The 25,958-nt window shown below is 33.5% G+C and overlaps 1 protein-coding gene across 4 annotated transcripts in view; it reads right to left on the minus strand.

Annotated features, from left to right (window-relative positions):
* The window catches only part of DPP10 (dipeptidyl peptidase like 10), a 1,392,171-nt gene that overhangs the window by 16,667 nt on the left and 1,349,546 nt on the right, over positions 1-25,958 (minus strand). For all 4 annotated transcript variants that reach the window (XM_074399882.1, XM_074399881.1, XM_074399880.1 and 1 more), the window contains 2 exons: positions 8,381-8,575; positions 7,626-7,680 (listed from right to left, as the gene is read on the minus strand). In XM_074399882.1, the coding sequence (XP_074255983.1) occupies positions 7,626-7,680; positions 8,381-8,575 (250 nt within the window). The remainder of the gene's footprint in view (positions 1-7,625; positions 7,681-8,380; positions 8,576-25,958) is intronic.

The raw sequence follows: 25,958 nt of genomic DNA on the forward strand, positions 1-25,958 counted from the left end.
ATATGTATATCATCATAAAACCATGATAAATATTAGATCAAAAGGAGAAAAAGCAGGAACAGGAAATTCAAATATTAGTGATATAACAGGACAAGCCACAGATGAAACCTCCCAGACACCAGGTTTGAAGAAGGAAGTGGCTCTATGCGGCCAGGAGCATTGGCAGACTGGCTTTTCAAGAACCGAGCTCCCCAGCAAATAAAATCCTAGCCTTTTTAAAGGCTTGCAGTTCTAGAAAGTACATGTGAGAGGGTCGTGATCGAAGCAGGCATGGGGTATGTGACCAGGTGGGGGTCTGAGCAAGAACGGAGGGCATTTCTCCATTTTATGCCTTCCATCTATAGATATGAGTGTGAATAAGGGTAGTGTCCAGTCTGCCAGCCTTTACTTTTTTTCTAAATAAAGTTTACAACTTAGTCTAGAATGCAAGATAAGCTGGCAGCTTCACTAGGGAGAGCTTAAATTCTTTAGCCTCTGTACAACTCTTAAATGACCTTTATTTTTAGTTAACTACTACTTGTGTTATACTTATCATTTAAACTATATTCCATGGGGTTTAAAGAAAAGAAATTGACTAAAAATTGCAAATTCCTAGACCTAGAGCTGACAATCATCTTTCCTTTCCTGGAGGAGATATCTCAAATTAATCACATCACTTTTTTATACTGAGATTTCACTTAGCCTAGAATCTTACAAGGTAGACTTGTTTTACCCTTATTGATGGAAACAACATATTTATGGCAGTTTCTTTTCCAACATTAGGTGAAACAGATACTCCACTTAATACCTCACCTAAGGAAAACCAAAGTAAAACCCATCAACCGAATAAATAAAACACAAATATAAATTGGTGGCTTTTTTAAAAAAAGGCACAATCCAAAAACATCAAGAATAATTTAAATGTGATATCGAACTGGCACAAAGCTTGTAAATCCATAAAAGCCAAATATAAACTGAAAGCTGCAAACTCGAAAAGTAAAGAAAGAATAAAACAAATGTTTAGTCACATGCTAAAGACTTTGACCTTTTGTTCTATTGGCTTCTTTGGTGGATGGGGTAAACAAAATCCACAATAGGTCTAAAGGAGACCCTAAACAAATCTAGATCTCAAAGGCATTGTCTAAATGTGACAAAAAATAAACAGGATGCATACAGGAGATTGGTGAGAGTTTTTTTTTTTATTCTTGTTATGAGCTTGTACTGAACTAATGAAAGTAATTAATCTTGACTAAAAATTTGAGCCATTAGTCTACACTTGGATTTGTAGTCCCAATTCAGCATATGCAATTAAAAATAAAACCTAATACATACATACAAATGCAACACAAGTATCAAAGAATTCCCAGAGATAAAATTCCAAGAAAGATAAGCTTATCTACAAGTAAATAAATTGTACACAAGGAAAAGTATCACTATGACTGAGAGCCAGCAGAAATTGCAGGAAAGAGGAACCGATTCTCAGAAATAAGAGATATTTGTTTGATAAGATGTAAAATATCAAATGAAGAGGCTGAATATATTTTTAAAAATACACAGCAGCAAAGCAAGAGTTAAAATATAGCTAAATATTTTTATAGAAAGCCCAGGGAAACTTCTAGTAACAATTTTTATTTTAAACAATGAATATAGAAAACCATTAATCCCACATGAAGAGAGAATTATTGGACTATAGAAGCAAGTATGACACAGAATTAAATACCAAAAGATACTGAGAAAAGTTTATAAAATAAGCATGTCAAAGTGATATTTCAACACGTTTTTAGTAAGAGTTTAAGGAGGTTAAGAAGTTATGACAATATTCTAATAGAAAATTGATAATTTACTAAAATTGACAGAAAGCACCAAAACATAGATTCAGAAAATCCAATACAACCTAAACATGGTTAATGAAAAAAAAAAAAACTATACTATGCACATATTAGAAAAAACAGAACACCAAAGAAAATTATCTTTTAAAAATATGAAAGCTTCAGTATTGCTTAGATGTCAGTTATCTCTATGCCAGGTGATTTACAGATTCAAAACAATTCACATAAGAAATCCCTACAGTGAATTTTTTTAAGGAATTAATTAAAGTGATTCTAAAATGTATAAAGAAATCACACTGCCATGTGTGTACCTATGCAACAATCTTGCATGTTCTTCACATGTACCCCAAAACCTGAAATGCAATTAAAAAAAAAAAAAAGAAATGTAATACATTTAGATGAGTCAAAAGAACTTTGAAAAAAGAGACCAACTATGGCAAAACTACTATTATTTGAATTTAAGATACTACTATCTGATTTTAAGATATGATATGAGGAGAGGCCTGGTGCGGTGGCTCAAGCCTGTAATCCCAGCACTTTGGGAGGCCGAGGCGGGTGGATCACGAGGTCAAGAGATCGAGACCATCCTGGTCAACATGGTGAAACCCTGTCTCTACTAAAAATACAAAAAGTTAGCTGGGTATGGTGGCGCGTGCCTGTAATCCAGCTACTCAGGAGGCTGAGGCAGGAGAATTGCCTGAACCCAGGAGGCAGAGGTTGCGGTGAGCCGAGATCGCGCCATTGCACTCCAGCCTGGGTAACAAGAGTGAAACTCCTCCTCAAAAAAAAAAAAAAAAAAAAAAAATGATATGAGGATGAATTTTATGGTATGTTGATTATATCTCAATTAAACATGATGAAAAGGGGAAGGAATACGTTTGCAGTGGTAACATGCTTTCTGTGATTTAGTATATTTTAGTATCAAACTGTAAGTTGCACAATCTGAATGGTCAACAAATCAGTTTTGTTAAACTATTCCTATATAAAGCAATAAACACATGAAACTGTGTCCAGTATTATTAGTTCTCAGTAAACTACAAATGAAAATAAAATAAATCCCTCTATTCATCGATTGTGAATGATTTAAAAAGACTGATAATATTAAGTGTTGGTATAGATGTAGAACAAATGAAACTCTCCTATATTGTTCCTATAAAATAAAATGTAAAATATGAGTACTTTCAAAAAGAGTATGGAAATTCCTTATACAAGTAAACATGGACTTACTATAGGACTTAACAATTCTATTCTTATATGTTTACAAAGAATATGAAAATATATGTCTATACAAAAACAAGTATACAATGTTTACAATAACTATAGACAATACTAAAAACAACATAAATGTTCATCCATACATGAATAAACAAATCATTTTATAGTCATACAATAAAATACTTCCCAGCAGTATAAGTCAACAAACCAAAATTATATTTAGAAAAATAAATGAAAGAGAAAAAAATAATCAATTCACAGAAATGGAAGGCAGAAGACAAATAATAGGACAGATAATAGGCACATATAATGAAAACAGTAACATTTAAATTTATCAGTAATTCGAAAAAATATAAATGAATATAATCTTCAACCAATACATAGAAATTGGCAAAAAGATAAAAACATATTTCTCTCTCTCTCTCTTTTTGTTTAAAGGGCATAGCTAAATCATGAGGACAAGGACTGAAAATAATAAGATGGAAAGACTGGTAATAAGTACATATCAATGAAAAATGCTGTTATTTTAATTTTAATATAAAAATCTTTAATGCAAAAATTAATAGCGATAAGCTGGGTCAATAACAACAATAAAAGATTAAGTTTATCCAGGAGATATAATTCTGCAATTGTAGGAACTGAATAATAGTCCTAAAATACACACACACACACACACACACACACACACACACACCCCATGGAATAGTACTCAGCCATAAAAAGGAATGAAACAATGGCATTTACATCAAACTGGAAGGAATTGGAGACCATTATTCTAAGCTAAGTAACTGAAGAATGAAAAACCAAACATAGCATATTCTCACTGGTAAGTGGAAGCTAAGCTATGGGGATTCAAAGACATAAGAATGATGCGATGGATTTTGGGGACATGGGGGAAAGGGTGGGAGGTGGGTAAGAGATGAAAGACTGCATATTGGGTACAATACACTGCTCAGGTGATGGGTACACCTAAATCTCAGAAATCAACACTAAAGAACTTATTCATGTGACTAAACACCACCTATTCCCCAAATCTCTGTTGAAATAAAACAACAAAAAGAAAAGCATCAAATCACTAAGCAAAAATTCCAAGAACTCTAATGAAATGAAGAAACTGATGGGCTGATAAAATTGCTAATCAGAATCAAGTAAAACAAACAAACAAAAATAATTACATAACATTAAATAATTGATAAAGGTAAAAAAAATTATTCCCTTTTTAACTCATAAATCAATTGAAATTTCAAAGTATTTTTGTTATCCTGATCAATTCTTTACCACTGTTCAATTATAGTCAGTAAATTACAGAAAAGTCAGAAAAATTATTTCATTCAATTTGAAATGAAAATAATAAGCACAGTTCAGAAGACAGAGACTTATTCTGAAAAACAGAGATACTTACACTAAATATTAATAAACGTACTCTATGTCTGTACTAGTGAAAAATACCTGAGAGAGCATCTCAAAGGGATTTTTAATTTAAATGCTTATGTTAGAAAGGAATAAAAAATTAATAAACTAGACATTCAAATTAATAATTGATGGATAAAATGGATGTAAAAAGTAGAAGAAATGTAACAATGACAAGAATATAAACTAGTAAAGTAAAAAACAAAGATAAATAGAGAATAACCAGGCCAGAAAATACAGTTCACCAAAAAAAAAACAGAGAGGTGAAGGAGAGAAAAAAAAGGAAGACCAAGAGCAATAAAGGAAGTACATGAGTACAAATGAGAGCAAGAGGGTGCCCCAGCAAAAGCAAGAAGGCACTAGTATGTCATAATAGAAATCAAAATGGGATATTACTGCCACAAGTGAAATGTTTAAACATATAGTAAGAGGACATTATCATATATTACTGTTTGTGTATATTTCTGAAAAGTTATATGAAATGAAAAAAATATTCTTTTCACAGTACTAAAAGTGACTCTAGAAGAAATGAAATAAAATGTTAATAGTCTTTTATTGATTACATAAATTTAAAAACTAATTAAATTTTTAATACAAAACAGAAAGCTATAGCCCCAAATGTCTTTATAATATAGTTCCAATTTTAAGCGAAATTTTCCAGGCAATCAGTATAGCAAGAACATTGTTTTCCAACCCATTTTATGAGTTTAGCATAACCTAATTTGAATATGAAATAGGTACATTTCAAGAAAAAAAAAATCACAAGGCCTACTGAATCTTAAGATTAACAGTGTTTTTTATATGCTGAGAAATTCAATTTTTAATTTATAACCCAGTCACAGATATGCATATTTGTTTGATTGACATGGAATTTTTTTTTTTCTATTTAAGATGAAGTCATTCATATTTTCACTTGTTTTTATACTATGTCACTCTTTTAGTTTTCCAGAGTCATTTGCTCTGAGGCACATCAACTATACAGTGATGACTGAGGGAAAAAGATTTTGAACTTCTAAATTTGAGGCCTAGAGTGTTATTTTTCCATGGTTTCTAGGCTCAGCTTCTAATTTCGCAGCAGCTATGGAAGATCCTCTACCATCTCTGCCCAGTATTCCTCTCATTCTTACCACCTAACATCCTTCTAATACAGTCAACTACTTCATGTTTTCCACACATACTCCCCTTACCAACACTGTGCATTTGTATGAACCTCTTTTCCTTCTCCTCTACCTGCTGATCACCACCCAGCTCATGTTGCTCTTTTCCATGAGGCATTTTGCAACCCTTTGAATCTTCTCTGAATTTCCATGAATGTTTGTAAAAGCTTATCTGGTCCTTTCTGCTTATTTATGTGTGCAGTAAGAAGAGCCCTGAAATATATAAGCCCTGAACTACTTGTAAATTATTACATATCTCAGGACTGTCAGGGAGTAAAATGTTCTCTACTGCATGTATTTATTTTGTATGTGGTAAAAACATATAACATTTACCCTGTCAACCACTTTTAAACACACAGTTTTGTAGTGTCAGGTATATATTTGTTTCTGTGAAACAAATTTCCAGAACTTTTTCATCTTGCAAATATGAAACTATATATCCATTAAGAAATAACTTCCTTTTTTTCTCTCCTCTTGAAACTGTCATTTCATTCTTTGTTTTCATTATCTTAGCCACTCTAGCTATCTCACGTAGTAAGTAGAGTTATACAGTATTTGTCCTTCTGTGACTATCTTCACCTAGAACAGTGTCCGTAAGGCTTAACAGTGCTGTAGTATGAGACCAGATGATTTTGTTTTACTTTTTAATATATCTAGGGTTTCCATTTCTTTGGAATAATCACTTTATCACTTTCTTAGAGGTTTTTTTTTTTTTCTCTTTACTACTAGGGATGCATTTTCAGTTATTTACTTGTTTGTATTTATGTTGGAGGAGCAATGTTCACAAAATATTTCTACTTATCTGTTGACTATTACTGACAATAAGCGTAGAACACTGTAAAGGCATGTTACACTGCAGATGTCTGAAGTGGAGAGAGGATGGTGGCGATTTTCACTGATTTGTATTTTGCTCATTTGTTAAGTGTTTTTCTATTTGCCCACCTGTCACTGTGTACCACTAAAATTTATGCCCCAATTAAAGTTACTAGTTATTTTATATCATGGATCTCTAGGTTACTTATGACTAGTAGAAAATATAGTATGTTTAAAACTGTGAACACCAGGAATTTGCTTTATTTCTAAACTAAAATAGTTCAAGGTCTCCCCTTTTTTTCATGTGTTTACCTTTATAATATATTGTCTACTGATGTATTAAAAACTAGCTCAATAAATATCTATATGAGGTCTATTTTCCCACTGTCAAAATGATAGTGAATCTGACATAACAGTTACTGCAATAAGTAAATATCATGCAGAGAGTACAGAAGACATAATTATCCACACTGGTCATCTCTCAGCTTCTAAGCCTCTTATCTGTTTTCCTAATATTGCTATACTTGCTAGTTTTTTTTTCTATGAAGAATATTTTGCTTCAAGAGATTTGTTTGACCAGCTTCCATTTGTTATTTAGGTATTGGCTTAAATATAACCTCATCAGAGAGGCCCAAATTGACCACTCAACCTAGTGACACTGGCCGTTTCTGCAGTTACATTTTATACATCAGTTTTTCTTTGTTTTCCTTATGAGGCTTATTACTATATGAAACTATGTTTTTCATTTATGGTTTCCCCTCTCTGGAACATAATAAGCTTCATGAAAACAAAGCCCCATTTTGTCCTGTTGTTGCTCTATTTCTAACACCAGGTGCCCACTAACTGCCCAATAAATAGTTACTGAATTAATAAATGACTGACTATACCTAATGCTAATTATGCTATAACATTTTTAAAGGATAATACAGAAGAATCATAATGAAGCATGTAATTACATATGTATACATACCAACACACAAACAATACACTTATGTATGTATGTATGTGTATATATGTATATATATACATTTCAGACCCTGGAATCCACTTCCTCTGCCATCAAATCTTGCTACAATGACATTATCCGTGTCAGTGAATACGGAATCCCAGTCAATATGGAACTTATCTGTAACTAACTGGCCTGTTGTGAATGTGTAATAGGATGGACAGATAGACACACAGATATAGATCGAAAGGTAGATTCAGCATTTCTACTATTTACCTTTCCAAAAATGCTTAATCTTTTGGAGTCAATGTATGGTTCTTTCAGTAAAAATCTGCAACGAAAAAGAAAAACAATAGTTATATCTTTGTGAGTTAAATGCACAGGTAAATTCATACTTGGCATGCATACAAACGAAACAATAGCTAATGACTAGAAATGCTTTACTGATTGTAGCTCTATTCATGTGTAAGGGTCATATACTCCAATATCTTGTTACTCAAAATGATGGTCTAGTAGTTTGGTATCACCTAAAAGCTTGTTATAAATGCAGAAGCTTGGGCCCCATTCCAGGCCTACTGAGTCAACATCTACATTTGAACAATATAACATCTGGTTTCTGTGTGCTGTTTTAAAGAACCTACTAACTTTCTAAGGTCACACATTCATGCCAGTGTGTTATCGGTATCTGTGAAACTTCAAGAATTGTGATGAACTGAGGATATAACAGACATTGTGGATTATTGTAAAAAAATAATATAGTGGTATAATTATACTATAGCCCACTTTCATAAATCCAAAGTGAACTTTAATTCCAGAGGAGAAATATGAGAATTCTTTTATTATAGCACTAAGGGTGACAGGTACTTGAAAAAAATGCAATAGGTTTATGATTAACTTACAAAATTGCTGAATCACTAAAATGGAAACTTTGTATCAGGGTTAATAATATTATATGTGTTAGTAATATTGTATGAAGGATACTTAGAGTCTGTCATTGTAGGAAACAGAGAAGAAAATGTGCACACACTTACTTTACAGCTGTTATTTGGTCCTTTACTTCTACTGAACCTAATCTTCGATGAATCTCCTGCAAAATTTTCAGACCCCGGAATCCACTTCCTCTGCCATCAAATCTTGCTACAATGACATTATCCGTGTCAGTGAGTACCGAATCCCAGTCAATATGGAACTTATCTGTAACCAGCTGGCCTCCTGGTTCTTCATCCCTACAAAAACCAACATATTGGACCAAAACAAGAGCAATTGAAAATCTGGTAAAAATTTTAGCTTTCATACTCACTAGTTAACTTAAGTAATGGAAAAGAACTGTGCTGGCTATTAAAATTTCTGTTAATTCTTCATGATAAACCTGAAGATAAAAATATAATTTTCCTTTGTAAAATTTAATTGAAAAGTTCCCTGAATGAAATGAAAGTATGACTTAACACTGCAGTAGTAATTACTTTAGCCCATTTTTCAATGGGGAAATATGAAGAAAAATGGATGGTACTTTCCAAAGGCATTTCTGAAGAATGACTGTCAAGTTGGCAGACAGGCTTATCTTTATTGGATTTCTTCCACACAGTGTGTTTTAAAAATGTTTTACAAATGGCTTAAAAGTGTTGAAGGGTCTAATAGCAGAACCAATTATGGAAAGTTGATAAAAATTTACCAGGAAATGTATGACCATAAATAATGTTAACCTAAAAAAAACCTGTGTTAATATTTCCTGAATTGTTTCTTTTGTTTGTTTTTGTGGTAGAATTCTCAGTGAGGAAAATTTAAACAGTGAGAAAATTTCTTTTTTTATCGCTAAAGTTGACAGCAAGAAGCATAGATATATATATGCTTGAAAATTTTGAATGCTAGAAGGAAAGACACACAAATAGTAAAGCATGAATGTTCTTTCCAGAGGGAAAAGAAGGTAAAAATTTAAAATGTCAGCTTAAAATATTTATTAGTTTATTTTCTAGAATACATAAAAAGTAAAAAAAAAAAAATGAGATTCTGATACAATCACAGAAATCTAGGCCCATACCTAGGTATAGTTCCAACAGGAAGTTGTGCATGTGATAGATTTGAATAGCATTCAATCTAACTCTGAAAGGGCCTCCATTTTTAGTTGGGCAACCTGTGAGAAATTCTCACCCCACTCACTCTTCAAGGTAAAAACACCAAACTCTCCTGCCTTCCTCTTTATGTAAATGCTTATCTAGAAGCCCCAATATACAAACCATCTCCAATAACAAGCTTTCAGATTATTAGATTTACTACAGCAAATAACCTTTCAGCAAGAAATGAAACCTCGCAGATACATGGGTTGTTTAAAACCAGTAAGTTACATAAAAAAGTAAGTAGAGAATCAGACAAAACACAAAGCAACTAAAATTTATTACAAGTTGTTAGGGACTGTATTGTGCTCCTCAAAATTTATATGTTGAATCCTAACCCCCAGTCACTTAGATTGTGAATATGTATATTTGGAGATGGGTCCTTAAAAAAGTACTTAAGTTAAAATGAAACCATAATGGTGGGCCTTAATGCAATCTGACTGGTGCCTATTAAAGAAGAGGAAATTTAGACACACAAAAGACCCCAGAGGTGCACAAATACAGCGGGACTTCTGTATGAAGAGGCACAAAGAAGGTGGCCATCCACAAGTCAAGGAGAGGCCTCAGAAGTAACCAGTCTTGCTGGAACATTGATTTTGGACTTCTAGCCTTCAGGGCTTTGTGAACATTAATTTCCATTATTTAAGATACCCAGTCAGTGGTATTTAGTTATGGTGCCCCTAGCAAACTAATATTAATGCCTTCCGGGGTCTAAGCACTTAAGATCCATTATGTCATGTACTCTATATTTCCAAAATTTAATAAACTTTTTTGGGAGTAAGTTTTCTGTTACATGGCTTATGACATGTATTATAAATGAACACCATAGATAAACTGTGCCATAGAAATTAATCACAACTCTCCTCCATTCTTCCAAATTACACATTTAATGGTGATCATCAGTGATTCAAACCTAAATATGCCTTGCCCTTCCACAGTGTTTGTAACCTAGATTTTCTTCTATCTTCTTTTAAAATGTATTTTAGTTTATGCAACATTTGCTCTTAATGAGATAATCTGAAATTAGTTACTACACATATCCCCATGATCTAACCTAGAATTCTAATGTCTTCATTCAGAAGGAAGCCTGGAATTGCTGTCACTTTTTTTTTTTTTCCAGTTCCCCAGTTGATCCTGATACAGCTTGTTTCACATTTGAGAACTGGCACGAATCATTGCCTAGCACAATTTCTAATGTATGTAGGACATAGCTGATGCTTGTTGAAGTAGACCTTTTCAGGGAACATAGACTCAGATGAAGCTTAAAATGGAAAGGCCTTGAAAAGATTTGAGTTTACATAATGACACTGTATTTTGAAGCCAGTGAATTTACTGCAAATATTTTGATTCACAAAGGACACATTACTAAAGATTAACTTCACCTTTGAATACTAAGCTGAGTAAAAATATCAAGGTTGAATCTCAACTTCACTATGAGCACAGGCAAAAAATAACTGAAACTCTAGGACTCCATCTGTGTCTTTAACAATGGAAAATACTATCCGTTTTTTCTCAAAGATATTTTATAAGCATTAATGGCATAAGGTATTTGAAAATACTTTATGAAGTATAATGAGCAAAACCATGATTAGATTTATAGAACAATAGGCCAGGCGCGGTGGCTCAAGCCTATAATCCCAGCACTTTGGGAGGCCGAGGGGGGTGGATCACGAGGTCAAGAGATTGAGACCATCCTGGTCAACATGGTGAAACCCGATCTCTACTAAAAATACAAAAAATTAGCTGGGCATGGTGGTGCGTGCCTGTAATACCAGCTACTCAGGAGGCTGAGGCAGGAGAATTGCCTGAACCCGGGAGGCGGAGGTTGCGGTGAGCTGAGATCGTGCCATTGCACTCCAGCCTGGGTAACAAAAGCGAAACTCTGTCTCAAAAAAAAAAAAAAAAAAAAAAAAAAAAAAGATTTATGGAACAATAAAAACGGTTTTTTAGTATTCTATTTGAAGATAATTTTGCTTATGTGAAGCATTTCTTTAGAGTTACAGTTTAAAATGGAGAACTATATAAAGAATTTTGGCTAGTTGTACAGTAATTACATGTACCATATCTATGAATAAAGCATAATTGTTATGTAGTGTGAGCTATTATGTCAGAGGTATTCCCATTTTCTAGATGAACCAACGAAATCTAAAGCCTTACAAGGACATAAAAAAGTGCAATCAACAGACCCTTGGAGTGATCAGTAGAGTGTCAGCTTTTAAGGCAGGATTGTTCACTTTTACACTCTGGCAGCAGCTCTAAGGCAATGTAAATTGTTTTGTTTATTTAGAAGATAATACTTTCAATTTGCATATAACACACTGCCTTGTTCACAGCCATGTTAAAAGTTCAAAACTAAGTTATGTTTAGTTAAAATATAAGTAAGTCAGACATTTTATCGCAGGCAAATAAGTTATTTTAAGATAAAGTTTCAAAGGCAGTTTTCAAACTCACAATTAGTAAATGGCTACAGATTTTTAAAACAAAACCTTCAGTCCTTTACTCATGATTGCAACACTCATGGAAGAAGACTACAATTTCTCTCTTTTGCTCTTTCTCTAAATTGCCATTTTAAACTTGAATCTAGTCTTTCTAAGGTTTAATGTTAGACCACAAAATGGTATGAATTAACTATGAACCAATGATTTTGAACCCATTTCTGTGATCTAATTGGGTGTTGTTTCTTCTTTGGTACACAATATAGGCATATCTATCTCAAGATACATTTAAAAGAATGTGGATTATGATGCTAATCATTCCCATCCTAAGGAAAAAGCCAGGCATGTGCAGGAAAATGACAGAGATTACTTGTTCACAAAGTGTTGAGCAAAAAATGCTAGACTTATAAATAAAGCTAAGCAAAGAGTATTTATTCAGTAAGGTAGGAATAGTAAAACATTTGGTGCTAGGGATGACTACAGAGAATGTACAGACAAATCAACTACCTTCTAATGAATGAGTACGATGACTCATGTGTATTGACTGTGAATGATTGCTGAGCTCCAATTGATTTAATTCGTTTTTTTTCCCTGAGTGTCTTCACCATTTTCCTTCTATACAATTTTGCTTTTGTATCTCAGTCTCAGAAATCTTTGGGGATTCACAGTAAGAAGGGTGTTTCAAGGTTGAGAGTGGGGACATACAGCTTTGTTGAAATTTGTGGTGAAAAGAACAATTCAATCTGTCTTAAGCACTGAAAAGGCCATAGCAATATGAAACTTGTCTATTTCCTAACACAAGCAGCAGAATCAAATTAAGACTACAAACTTTTCTAGAAGTTAAGGTCTTTCAGGGCAGAATCCTCATTTATTTCAATATCTTCAACACGGCATGTGTCTGTATGGATGAGGAGTTCACAATATAATAAAATATAGAAAAAAGGGAATAAAACAAACAATACTCAACAGATCTTTAAGATAACAGAACAAGCCACCACTTTATGACATAACAAAGTATCATTTATACCAAAACTGAATTAAAGTGTAGAGAATTATTCAAACTACAGGTTTGATCAGGTTCACAAATTGTCAATTAAATTCTAAAAAGAGGGTTGAATTTATAATCAGAAGAACAAGGTTTTAGTCCTTGATTTTGTTACCAATCTGCTGAGGTACCTTGAGCAAATAATTGCTCTTTTTATTTTTATTATTTTCATGTTTGGTGGTAAATTGTTAAGATCACAGATTATCAGTGCAGTACATTTTAAAAAGTTCTTACCCTTATCGTTAGACTTTGGGTTATAATAATTGGAAGGAAGAATATTTTTCTAATGAGAGCATTTCCCACGAACAGTGGAAAGGGGGGACATAGAGATAATTGCTTCTAGTCATCTCAGTTCATTGTTCTTTTTAGGCTTACAACAGGTTCACTCAGTTGCATGAGTACCTGGTTGAGAGTTAGAATCCTTGAGAACCAAGGGTTGCAATTATATTGTAGATATTGTGAATTAAAAAAGAATGTGAAAGGGGGAGTGAAGAACAGAATGAATAAAAATCAAGGAAAAGGAAACAATAAGCAAAGAGCAACATTACCTCATATTCTGCAGTAATCCACTATCAGTGCTTACATTTTATGCTTCATGACAGAATTCATTTCAGGTAGAATATGAGACTGACGTAGGATAGTCACTTTAAACAATATTTGCCTTGGCTTAATTAAAAATTTATTTTATAGAGATTTATAATCCATGATGATTTAGTTGCAGCATAGGTATATCTAAAGTACAACGAAGTTTGCCCTCTTTCAAGGATAATGTAGTCATAGGTACACTTATTGGCTAAGGGCCTCTTGGGCCAATTCCTTCTATTTATATCTTTATTATTTTAAAATATCTTCTCACAGACAAATTTTCCTACATGAAGAATGGCTGAATGAATTTTCTCCTACACTGTATTTACTTAATCATGTAAAGAATAACATTACTTTTTTCTACCAGAAACCTGCTTCTTGTCCGCATTCCTGTCTTCTTCCCTTAGGGATGCTGTTAATAAAATCTTCAAATTTCTCACCCTAGTTCATTTATAATGCAACTTTTGGTTGAATTCCTTTTCTTCTAAGTCATAACCAGGAAACCATTTGATACGATCAAGGTTGTTCATGCCACTACCAAGAGGCTATCTTGCAGTTCTAAGATTTTTCTTTCTGGTGGTGATTATAATGAAGCATACCTGATAATGTCTAGAAAATTCCATTCATAAATTCTCAAATTGTACTAATCTCCAATCACTTGTACTCATCTATTTTCATTCTCAGACTTTGTCCTTTGTCAAGCCTTTAGAAAAACTGCCAGCATTAATGACCTAGACCTTATAAAGTAGTAAGCATGTCACTGTGAAAAAGGTACAGGTGATACGGTGATCAAATCAAACTAAGTTGGGTCCAAGTCCAATGAGTTTAGACACCTATGCCTCAGTTTGCTTTTTGTTTGGTATAGAGCAAGATAATAGCATCTACTCAGTAGAGTTACAGCAGAGATTAAATGAGATTTTATATGTAGCTTGGTAAAATGCCTGGTCTTCAGTATAGGTGTTCAGTATTACTAACCTTGTTTTGGAACACACTTTGGGACATGACCTTTCACCTTCCATTGTTCTTTTAGAAGATGAGCCACCTAAATCTGGCTATTTCTATGCAACTCTCCATTAGTAATTCCTGCAATTTTGTTCAAGAACATAGTTTCTCATGGAAGGTGGATTTATGTCATCAAAGTGTTCTTGACCTCTAGTGTATTTGCACAAATATGCATAATTGGAATTGTCTTTATTATTCTATTTGTAATAGCTTTTATGTCACATAACCAAATCTTTGCTGACTTGAATTAGTTATAAAACCATACAAATAGAAAAGAAATATTGTGCCTTTTACACATGCATATGATGCTGAGCATGTATCTACTGAATGAGTGTCCATTACTTTTGCAGTTTTATTATTCATGTGCTAAAGGTATCTTATGAGCTTCTTGGTAATTAGATTAGCAACATCTATTGCTTTTAAATTGCTAAAATCCAGAGTGCCTCTGAACTCAGTTATAGTTTGATTTTAAAGAAAAAATTCTTAGGTATTTTCACTTATTCATATGTGGGTCTGTTCAGTACATTTTAGGGTTATTAATATTGTTGTCTGTGACATCAGATAAACCTGAAAAATTCATTTAATGTTTTTCCTCAGTGTGAAATTTTCATGTTTTCAAAGAATTAAAAAAACATGTATTTGATGTTTTAATGTTTTTTCTTGATCTCCAAGTTTGAGTGTTTTGCATTAATAAAACTGAATCTTTGTTCTATCTCTTCCCTAGTCCTTATTCTATTTCTACTCTTTTTCTCCCTTCTATTTTTAATGAAATAGTTTTCCTCTTGTCATGATCGACTGTTGCTGACCAAAGGCACTCTTCCTTGTCTTGAAGGGAATTTGATCCTATTTTGCTTTTTATCTTGAATGAAAGCCAGAGATTGTCTCCTTACCCTGATGCAAAAACTGCATGACTATCACGAGAGTAATGAAGAAAAAGCAGAGTCCAGTTGTTTAAATCAAGTTATTTGTATTGTAGTGCAAATCCAAAAAATGAAAGGTTTATTGTTATACAAGTTGAAACACTGAACAGCATGGATATTAATGAGCCAGCTCTAAAACTCAAAAATGGACTGTTAGTATTATCCACACAAAATTAACCTCAAGATAAACATCTTAGACAGCACACAAAAATATTAGAATAGAACCAATAGAAAAAGACCTCAGGGACATCTCCCAGCCAGAAATTGTTCAATAAAATGGAAGGAATGTCCAATCTCCTAATCATCTTTGCTGTCAAAGTCTTACTACATTAATTCGTATCCTTTGGCCAATTTCCATTTGAGATAATTGCTAACAGTGTGGGTGAGTAAGCAGAAGGGGAAGAGGGTTTGATGATCTTTTCTTTCAGTTGCTGGGAATAGCTACATCATCACAGAGCTAGGATAGCATTTGATCTATTCTCTTGCATTTAGGAAGAGTCATAAATAAATTATTCAAGGTTAAAAGAAAGCTTAGCACATTTTATAAACACACCAAAGGCAGGAGAATTTATCTCACTTTTCAGGTACACAGAACTACAATGTGATTCTCCTCTGCAGCAAGTCTGCTTTGGATATCATCATGGAAAATATTCGACATGCTTGATTCAGGAACTGAAGGTGGGTGGGGGGCAATTTAGATAATAAATAGAACGAAGTGCATATATCTTTAAAAAAGAAGCAGGTGACAATCTCCGTAACAAACTTAGATTTCTCATTTTTTGAAGGAGAGTGCAATGCAGCATGGGAATGTAGTGAGTACAATAATGATGAAGACAACATCGAGGGAGACATATCCATGTAATGGATTGGTAATACAGGAATAGATACTAATTATATACTAACTTTCAACCTGTGTGTCAGCCTTGGTAGGACATCATGATACCTTCAGTAATGCATAGTGGTGATACAATACTAGTTTTCTAACGATATAATCCTTTACCTGGATTCTAAAAATCCATTTAGCAGCTGCCAAGTGTGGTTATAAACATAGGGAATTTTAAATCTTAGCTTAGTTTTTGCCTCAGTTAAATAGGAATAATGATGATTATAATACTAAGTACGAGCAGGCAGTAGCAGAACCATTTTGCAACTTAATAAACTGACACATAGAGGTAAAGAAATTGTACACCATAGATAGATAAATAACACCAGTTTTTTTGAGTGAACACAATTATACAAGTTGACCTCAACAGAATATTCACTTAGTACCTTTAGCATATGAGCAATTATATCCTCAAGGCAAAAGGAAATTGGAATTCTTAGCCAAAATAAGATTATAAATTTAAGGTGTTTAAAAATCTCTTTGGCTGGGCATGGTGGCTCATGCCTGTAATCCTAGCACTTTGAGAGGCCGAGGCAGGTAGATCACGAGTTCAAGAGATGGAGACCATTCTGGCTAACATGGTGAAACCTTCTCTCTACCAAAAATACAAAAAATTTGCCAGGGGCCGTGGCACACACCTGTAGTCCCAGCTACTTAGGAGGCTAAGGCAGGAGAATGCATAAACCCAGGAGGTGGAGGTTGCAGTGAGCTGAGATCGCGCCACTGCACTCCAGCCTGGGCGACAGAGTGAGACTTAGTGTCAAAAATAAATAAATAAATAAAGATCTCTTTCATTTATTAAGTTCGAATTATGGGCCTTTTTCTGAATTTACACCATATATTTTAAATTCCTTTATTTCTATAATTTTTTTAGGGAACAGTAATAAAAGCTTGAAATGCACATTGTTGCTAAATTTTCACCTCTTAGTAGATATTCAACATGAAGTACATTGTGCATCAATTCTGTTCCTCAAGTGTGCTCACCTATAAAGTGGGGATTAGAATATCTGCCCTGTTGTAATCATAATGCTGTGAGAAAAAAAGTTTTTAAAAAAGCATAGGAAGTATGTAAACTACATGTTACATACATACACTTTTTTGAGTATCCTTATAAATTAAAATTATATAACCTATACATTAACATGTATGTATAAATATAATTTTCAGCACTTTAAATTCTCAAAGATGCAACATGTTTTGTGCAACATGGATTTATTTTTTACAATATATTTTCTATGTGATGAAAAAGGGAGATTATGCCAGTATAATGCACTGTCATAGTGGTAAAGGCACAGCATTTCCCAAGATATTAATGTTCAGAGGTAATCAGAGCCATATTTTCTTTCAAGACAGAGTTTTGCTCTTGTTGTCCAGGCTATGGTGTAGTGGTGCAATCTTAGCTCACTGCAACCTCTGCATCCAGAGTTCAAGTGATTCCCCTGCCTCAGCCCCCGGAGTAGCTGGGATTACAGGTGTGCACCACCACGTCCACCTAATTTTTGGTATTTTTAGTAGAGATGGGGTTTCATCATGTTGGCCAGACTGGTCTCGAATTCCTGACCTCAGGTGATCCACCCACCTCGGCCTCTCAAACTGCAGAGATTGCAGGCATGAGCCATCATAACCAGTTTCATATTTTCTTACGAGTAAAGAAAAAGTCTTAGCAATATATTGGGACTGTCAGAATAAAAGCTAAAAATCAGTGGAAGCGCTTTTTTCCAGTGAGTTGTGGCTGATCTAGGAGTTTCCAATTCATTAGGCTTCCTTTGTGTTACTGAGGGACAGGTGACAACTGAGAGCTCTAGTCACAGAGACTAGGGAAACATGGACACCAACAGTGGATTAATGAAGAAGGCTACAGCTAGATCAGGTTTATAATTTTGATAAAAATGGCATGATAAAAATGAGAACAAATGGCTATAAGAGAATGCACTCAAGGAGGAAGAACAAGCTGAAGTTCAAGGATGAAAATGACTGACTAATTCCAAATCACATGACTTACAACTTTACCATGTTAATAACAATTGTATTATTTGGGTTGTGTTTATGTTTTAAAAATATAATAATTATTAGTTTCTTCCCAAGTTTTATATCTCCTAGAAGACCTGTCATTTTTAGTAAGGGACTTTGCACACTACTTGTTGCTCAAAGATGTATGTGTGGGCAGGGCGTGGTGGCTCATGCCTATAATCCCAGAACTTTGGGAAGCCAAGGTTTGTGGATCACCTGAGGTCAGGAGTTTGAGACCAGCTTGGCCAATATGATGAAACCCCATCTCTAATAAAAATACCAAAAATTAGCCAGACTTAGTGGCAGGCACCTGTAATCCCAGCTACTCAGGAGGCTGAGACAGGAGAATCGCTCGAACCTGGGAGGCAGAGGTTGCAGTGAGCCGAGATCACACAATTGCACTCCAGCCTGGGCAACAAGAGTAAAACTCCATCTCAGAAGAAAAAACTTATACACACACACAAACACACACACACACAATCTACACTTACATGTAAAATATATGTATACACACAAACTACATACATATATGTAAATATATATATATATATACACACACACACACACACACACACATATACGTGTGGTGGACTAGGAGAAAAGCCTGGAGCTCTGGCCTAGCCTCCCATCATCATAGACACCCTTTAACGTACATGGTACATAGCTTACATGATTCAGAATAAACTGTTTTTACATATAAGTCAAAAGGGAAGAATATATTATTTTAAAAATCCTATAATAAATCAATATCGATGTACTTCTTAGACATGGGGCTGTGTGGGATTACCAAGAAAGACAACACTGTATCTTAGTATTTGTAGCTTAACCTTTCAAAGTCATGTTAAACTAATAACATAGCTAATACTATATCCTAATTTTTTTCTTAGAAAAAGATAACTAAAACAGGAAGAGAGATTTCAGTATGAATTACTCTTACATTAATAACTACACTTATATGACCATCCAAAACTATGAACTATGTAAGTTAAGAAGTTCAATATTTCTTATAAAAAGTGTTCAACAGTATATCTGTAAATACATCACATACATGTATGTTTTCAATAGGAACTCTTAATAAGCCCATATCATTCATATGAAACAACATTGTTATTCATATAATCCTGTGAATCCATACATATCAAAACCTGCATTAACAGAAGACCTGAAATGGCATGTGTGTTTCTGTGTGTGTGTGTATATATATATATATATATATATATATATATATATATATATATATATTCCTGTTAAAATAATCACGAAATGAATATTATAGCTTATGCATTATCTACCCATTTATCTAAATTTGGTTTTTTCCCCCAATGGGACTTTCTTAATACATCAACTTAGAGTTTGTACAACTTTATATAATGGTAAGAAATTAATGCTGACATTTGAGAGGCATTATCTACAAATTGTGAAAGAACAAGGTTAAATATTTTCAAGAAAAAAATAGAAACAAATGATCACCTTCTTCCCTTCTATTAACAAGATTAAATGCCACTGCCTTTTTTTCTTCTCAATCATTTTCTATGTATCACAGTATGGGTACATTCTCCATCCATTTACAGGATGAAGATATAAAAAATGATAAACCTAAAATTTAAGCTCTGAATCTCATTACATGGCAAAGCAATAATAATCACTCTTTGAGACAAATACTGATATCAACAAGCTACCTCTTTCATCTACACCAGACAGTATATGTACTATTTTTGCAAGAAACTAAGGGTAAATGTAGATGTGTATTTGGCATGAACAAATAGAAGATCAAATGACGTTAAAGGTTATTAAAATATATATGTCTTCATCCTTGGGAAACTAAATGAACTCACCTTTGACAATCTGATCTGCTAAAACTATAGGAATCCATGAAATAAATACAGAGTAGAAAAGACTTCTCACAAAGTGAACATTTTGATGAGAATTCAGAATTTTATTAAATAATCTGAGCTGATAATTTGATCTCTCTTGTGGAATATTCATGAACTCAGTCATGATTTCTATAATCAATACTTTACACCAAAGCATTAACATAGTACATGTGTAAAACGTTATATTTCAGAAATTATTATAAACTCTTCAGTGGAAAGAACAAAAGGTTATAAAAAATTTGGTGGTAGAGAAGCCTCTTCTGATTCAAGTCATCATTCTTTGATAATATGCCAATAATTATCATAAAACAGTGGACTACATAGGGAGGCAGCATTGGGTAATACAGCAGAGGTTTTAATACAGAAAATAGATATATGAAACTTGGGTCCAAACCCTAACTTTACCTGCTTATGATCTTGGGGAACATATACATGACATATTTTATACAGTTTCCTGGTATTCAAATAAGGATAGTAGTATTTACCTTGGACAATTTCTATAAGGGTTAAAGATACTGCCTACACATTGTCAGCATGACACTCTTTGCACAATAAACACTCAATAAATGTTAGCTAACATCAGTTTGTATTATTTTAAGAAGATAAGCTCAATAAAAAAAAATTATAAAAAGAAACAGTAGAGGCAGCATGAAAATCAATCAATATTCAACACAATCCAGAGAGACTGTAAGAGAAACTAGAAACTCAGGTCTCATTCTGCTGAGTGGGAAACTAAACTGGAGAGAAATGGACCCATACAGAAGTCAATTATAAACTCACAAATCATTTATTTCTCCATTTCCCCATCTCAACTTAATTCATTCCTGATGACAAACTCAGGGTTAATTGATTTGTTTACTTATTCATTGATGTACTCATATATTCATTCATTTATTCTACCAAATACTGTTCAAATTAGTGTCTTAAAGCAAAACAATTCAAAAGGAGTTAGCAGTTTAATAGGAGAGAAAGCAAAGTAAATATCGTAAGCTGGTATGGTTACATGTTTATAACAGAGGTGTGCATAAATTATCTAGAAGTGTGTCTGGAAGTCTTAATAGAACTTTTTCAGGTGGCCAGGCAAACTAAGGGCACTGAGGAGGCTATGTAAAAACACACGGAGTAATGACTGAAGAGGTGGTATTCCCCAGAGCAAAGCAGTCTCTTATATCTAGAGGATGGGATTTCTCTTTGGGGGTGGCTGGTGTGAGATGAAAATAAGAGAAAAATAGAAAACATATTAAGAAGACTATTACGTAGTGTGAGGTAAAATGCACATCTTAATCAATGATGAATGAATAATGAGAGGATTTTAGATAGGAGGGCTACCTTCTCAGGTACAGATTTGTACAGATTTGGCAAAGTTAAACTTAGCAGCAGAGTGGAAAAGCAACTAAAAGAGAGAGAGAGAGAGCAAAAGATAATAAACTAAAGAAAAGGAAGTGTAAGTAGATGTAGTACAGCAGCGTGGATTTAATCATTCAGATAGGATGTCTCACTGGTCTGAAAGCTTGAAGTTAATTACATATTAAACAATATTCCAAATTGTTTGAGGAAATGAAATGTGTGTGTAACAGACCAGCAATGATGTTATCTTGACTGTTGGATACGAGTAACTGAATAAATTCACTCAGTGTGAATGGATCAGTTACTTATATCACACTGTTTAAAAGAATAGTTATATAGAAAAGAGATTACTTCTAGCAAGATGACCAAATTATAGGATTCTGATACACAAAACATTCATTGATGAGACTCTAGATAAAAATGATTAATGCTTTCCAGTTAGAATGACCTAATCCACAAACTGACAGAAGAGGAGAGAGGAAGAAAGCTCCAGGGAGATAAGACTTGATGGATGGCCATGAATTCCCTGAGATTTCAAGGAAGATGAACTCAGAGAAAGGAAAGAAAGTCATGGAGGCATGATAGCATATGTTGAATTCTGGAAGTTAATATTACTTGTTGAACATTTACTGCCTCCCTAGTTAGACCTTTAACAACTGTGGCATGATTACGTGGGCATAAAAGAGTAAACAATGGGAAGTGATGACGGGCACCTGGTATTGAACTAAACTCCAGAGCTGATCCTGCTTCTCTTCACAGAGACAGAAAACAAAAACAAAAACATAAATCTCTCCTTTTTTAGTAACAGTACAACTTTCTGGATTGCTTTTTACCAGCATATAAGTATATTAAATTCATATTTATTTGCCAAATAAACATCTGCAACTGCAGGCACAACACCTTCAGTCTTGGTTATTGCAGGATAGTCAATAAGTTCTGTATATTAGGCATTGTGGAGACACACTAAACAAATCCAAATAACTATTACAGACTTCAAGATGCTTGCAATATTCTTTTTATCTACCCATAGCCCTTAACACAGCTTCTCATATGTAAAAGCAACATGGTAGATGTGTATTGTATTAAGTTACATATACATGAGTAGCAAATAATAATATTAAAAAAGAACAATCTGAGGTTATACGAGCTGGAATGAATATAGATGTGTAGAGAATACGTGTAAAAATGAATAAGGACTTCGAGGCCTTAAGGACTACCTATAATGTTAAGCAGAAATGCAGGAGAAAAACAGGTAGGCACTTGGAGAGGGAATTGGAGAAGCTGTCCAGAAAAAGGGGATCATGACTCCATCGAGATCGCAGCAAATTCAGGTCATTGAGATTCATCTGTGGTGCCAATCACTCTTAGATTTTCTATTACAGTAAAAATATTTATGTGGTATGTACTCCATCCCACATACTCTTTTTAATGTGGCATTGACACTCATCATTGATTCACTTATATTTTCAATATTATGAAATTAAGTTTGAGTTTCAAAACATATGACCAAGAAAGGGAGGTCAAAGGACCATTTATTTGGAAGATCCATAATAAAGATTGAGTAGCACTGGGTTTCCAAATTGCCAGAGACCACTTTCTTCCGGGGCAATCTTTCTTTCAGCTACTCAGGGGTTTGCTGCAGCCTGATTCTAACTCAGGCATTCATTATCTAATTCCTTGGATGTAAACCCATCTCTACAGATCAAGAATTGGCTCATACTCTGTTGCGTACCAGATATACTGCACAAAACAGCAATAAAGTACTGACACCAAAATCACTGAATGACCTCTTAGACTCCTTTAAATAGTAGTCACTCGATAGTTTACCGCTGTCTAATTGCTTACTTGTGAAGAAAATTTATTATTATTATTACTTTTAGAATGGGAAGTCAATTTGTCACTGAAAACAGTCTTTAATCTTGAGGAAAAAAAAGTCTTTAAATTATTGGCAGCTTTGAAAATGCTTAAAAATCACTTTATACTTTTGCTATTCTGACGCTTACATGTTTCCAAGCATAATATTTTAGAAATAATCATGCAATTTAGAAAGAATAGATCATATTGTAAAAATATATTTTTTAAAAAAGAAATCCTCATTTTGAATTTTGTAAGTCACATTCTGCAAAGCTTTTGATAATTTCCCTCTAAAAACCAAAAGTTTGGATAATGTCAATTAATATTAAGTATAAATAATATACAACAAAATAACTAGAAATGATTTAATATTTATTTTCATTCTTCCTTGTATCAACCAAAAAAATAGCAAAGTAAATTGAATAGGTCTGACCACACTATTTTATCTGTTTTAGTAGTGTCTGCCAACAACTTTATGGGCATTAAATTACACATTAAATATTCATATTAATGAAATTAAATGCTTTAAAATACTATTATCCATATTAGGTTTCAATAAAAACAATTGTAGTTTTTGCCATTATTTTTAAATTCTGCTCACAATTTATTAAATACTATCTGCAGGTGTTATGCTCTACCAAACACTATGGTGATATATTTAAATACAAATATTATCCCATGTTATGGTAACAAAAGATTAGAAAAATTCAGCAGCATATTGGTAAATCTCAGCACTCCAACTTGAACCCAGTCCTATCTGACACCAAAACCAACATTTTGCTCTAAAATCCTACTTCTCAAAAAGACCCAAATATCCCTTGCCAATAAGAGAAATCTTCAAATTGGTTTTTTGAGTAGGTCCTTATATTCCTCTTATAAACTAAAAATCAACCAGAACAAAACAGAGGTCTGATACCCAGATTAGCCAGTTTAGCTTCTCTGATTCAGAAAACAAAGAGAATTTGATAACTCTTGTTTGGTTTTCTCCCTATATGTGACACTGCCCTAGAGCAGGTAGATATGCAAGTGGGCATAATCATATATACATTCATTTGCATAAATGTCATCCTTCAAGGGCAGTCATTTCTTTTGTCTTCCATTTTGAAGGTCATCATACACTGAGGGATGCCTCGTATGTGCCTGAGGGATGTCTCTTTCCTTGATGAAGTTTATTTTTCAGTGAATCAAAAGAATATTTCCTTTTACCAAAGGGAGATGTGACTGAGACAGAAGATGGGGTTGACTTTTTTTTCTTTTTGTCTCATTTTAATACCTTAAACATTTATCCTCAATAAATGATACATGTAGTTAAAATGGGAGCAGAAGAAAATTAGGTAAAAAGGACAAGAAAAAACAATGAATTAAGAAACAGCAAATAAGAACTTCTTTAGGGAGACATTAAGAACTTTCAGAGCTTTCTGGCTGTTAGTGACAAAGCAGAAAAGTTTGGATATGAGAAACTACATAAAGCTCAATAATTAGAATCAGAAATGAACACTGAGGTGAGAGAGAAAATTAAATATTATTTCTATATTATGTGTTTTTTTAAATAAAGGGAAAAATTGCTTGTATATATTAAAATATCTAAATAAAATAAATGCAATCTACACAAAAAAGAATTACATTCCAATAATTTTAAGAATCATATGTGTAAGGCAGTGTTTAAGGGACTGTATATGTTGTATTTCACTCAATCTACAAAGCACTCTTAAAACACAGGTTGTACTGTAATGCTAGTTTTATATTTAGAGAAACAGCCTTGTAAGAGGTTAAATAACTTGCCCAAGGACACACAGCTAATAAATGGAAAAACTAGAATTTGAACCCAGGAAATTTGATTCCACAGACTAAATACTTATCCACTATACTCAGTGATCATATAAGAAACGTTAGTTTCATATTTACTATTTCTAAATATTTTATCTAAAGACATAATTCTAGACAATTTTAAGCACTATTGTATCAACATGCTACCTGAGCTCTTAATAAGGGAAATAACTTATAACCCTCAGGAATACAATGCTTCATCAATATCAAGCTAGTTATGCATCAGATATTAAGGGCTTTGGTGCCTAATAGTATATAGTCACAACATAGCTTTACAAAATGTATAAAGATATTTAATTTCAAAGTCAATTTCAAGATAAAAAACAAACAAACAAACAAACAACTTGATTCAAGTTTTCTGGGCATGGGAGCAGCTTACTGCAGGCCATGAATCCAGGAGGAAAAACTGATAGGAGTGATATAAACATAACCAATTGTTTCAGCAGTGGAATTACAAGTTCCTCAATGTTGCATAAACAACTGGTAAAGAGCACAGGGCTTGAGTAACTGCTAAGCAGACATCCACAAGCCAAACTATTTAGTGTCACTATACCTGGCAGTAGCACCAAACTCCATGTGGGATGCAAGAAGTTGAGAAAATTACACATCCTTACACATGACTGAGTGATGGACCCCTGGAGGAATTTAGACAACAGACAGCTGCCCTGGTTAACTACACCTAGAGGAGGTCTCGTTTATTTAATCAAATGTTGTCA

The sequence above is a fragment of the Saimiri boliviensis genome, chromosome 5 (assembly GCF_048565385.1).
Source record: "Saimiri boliviensis isolate mSaiBol1 chromosome 5, mSaiBol1.pri, whole genome shotgun sequence".
NCBI lineage: Eukaryota > Metazoa > Chordata > Mammalia > Primates > Cebidae > Saimiri > Saimiri boliviensis.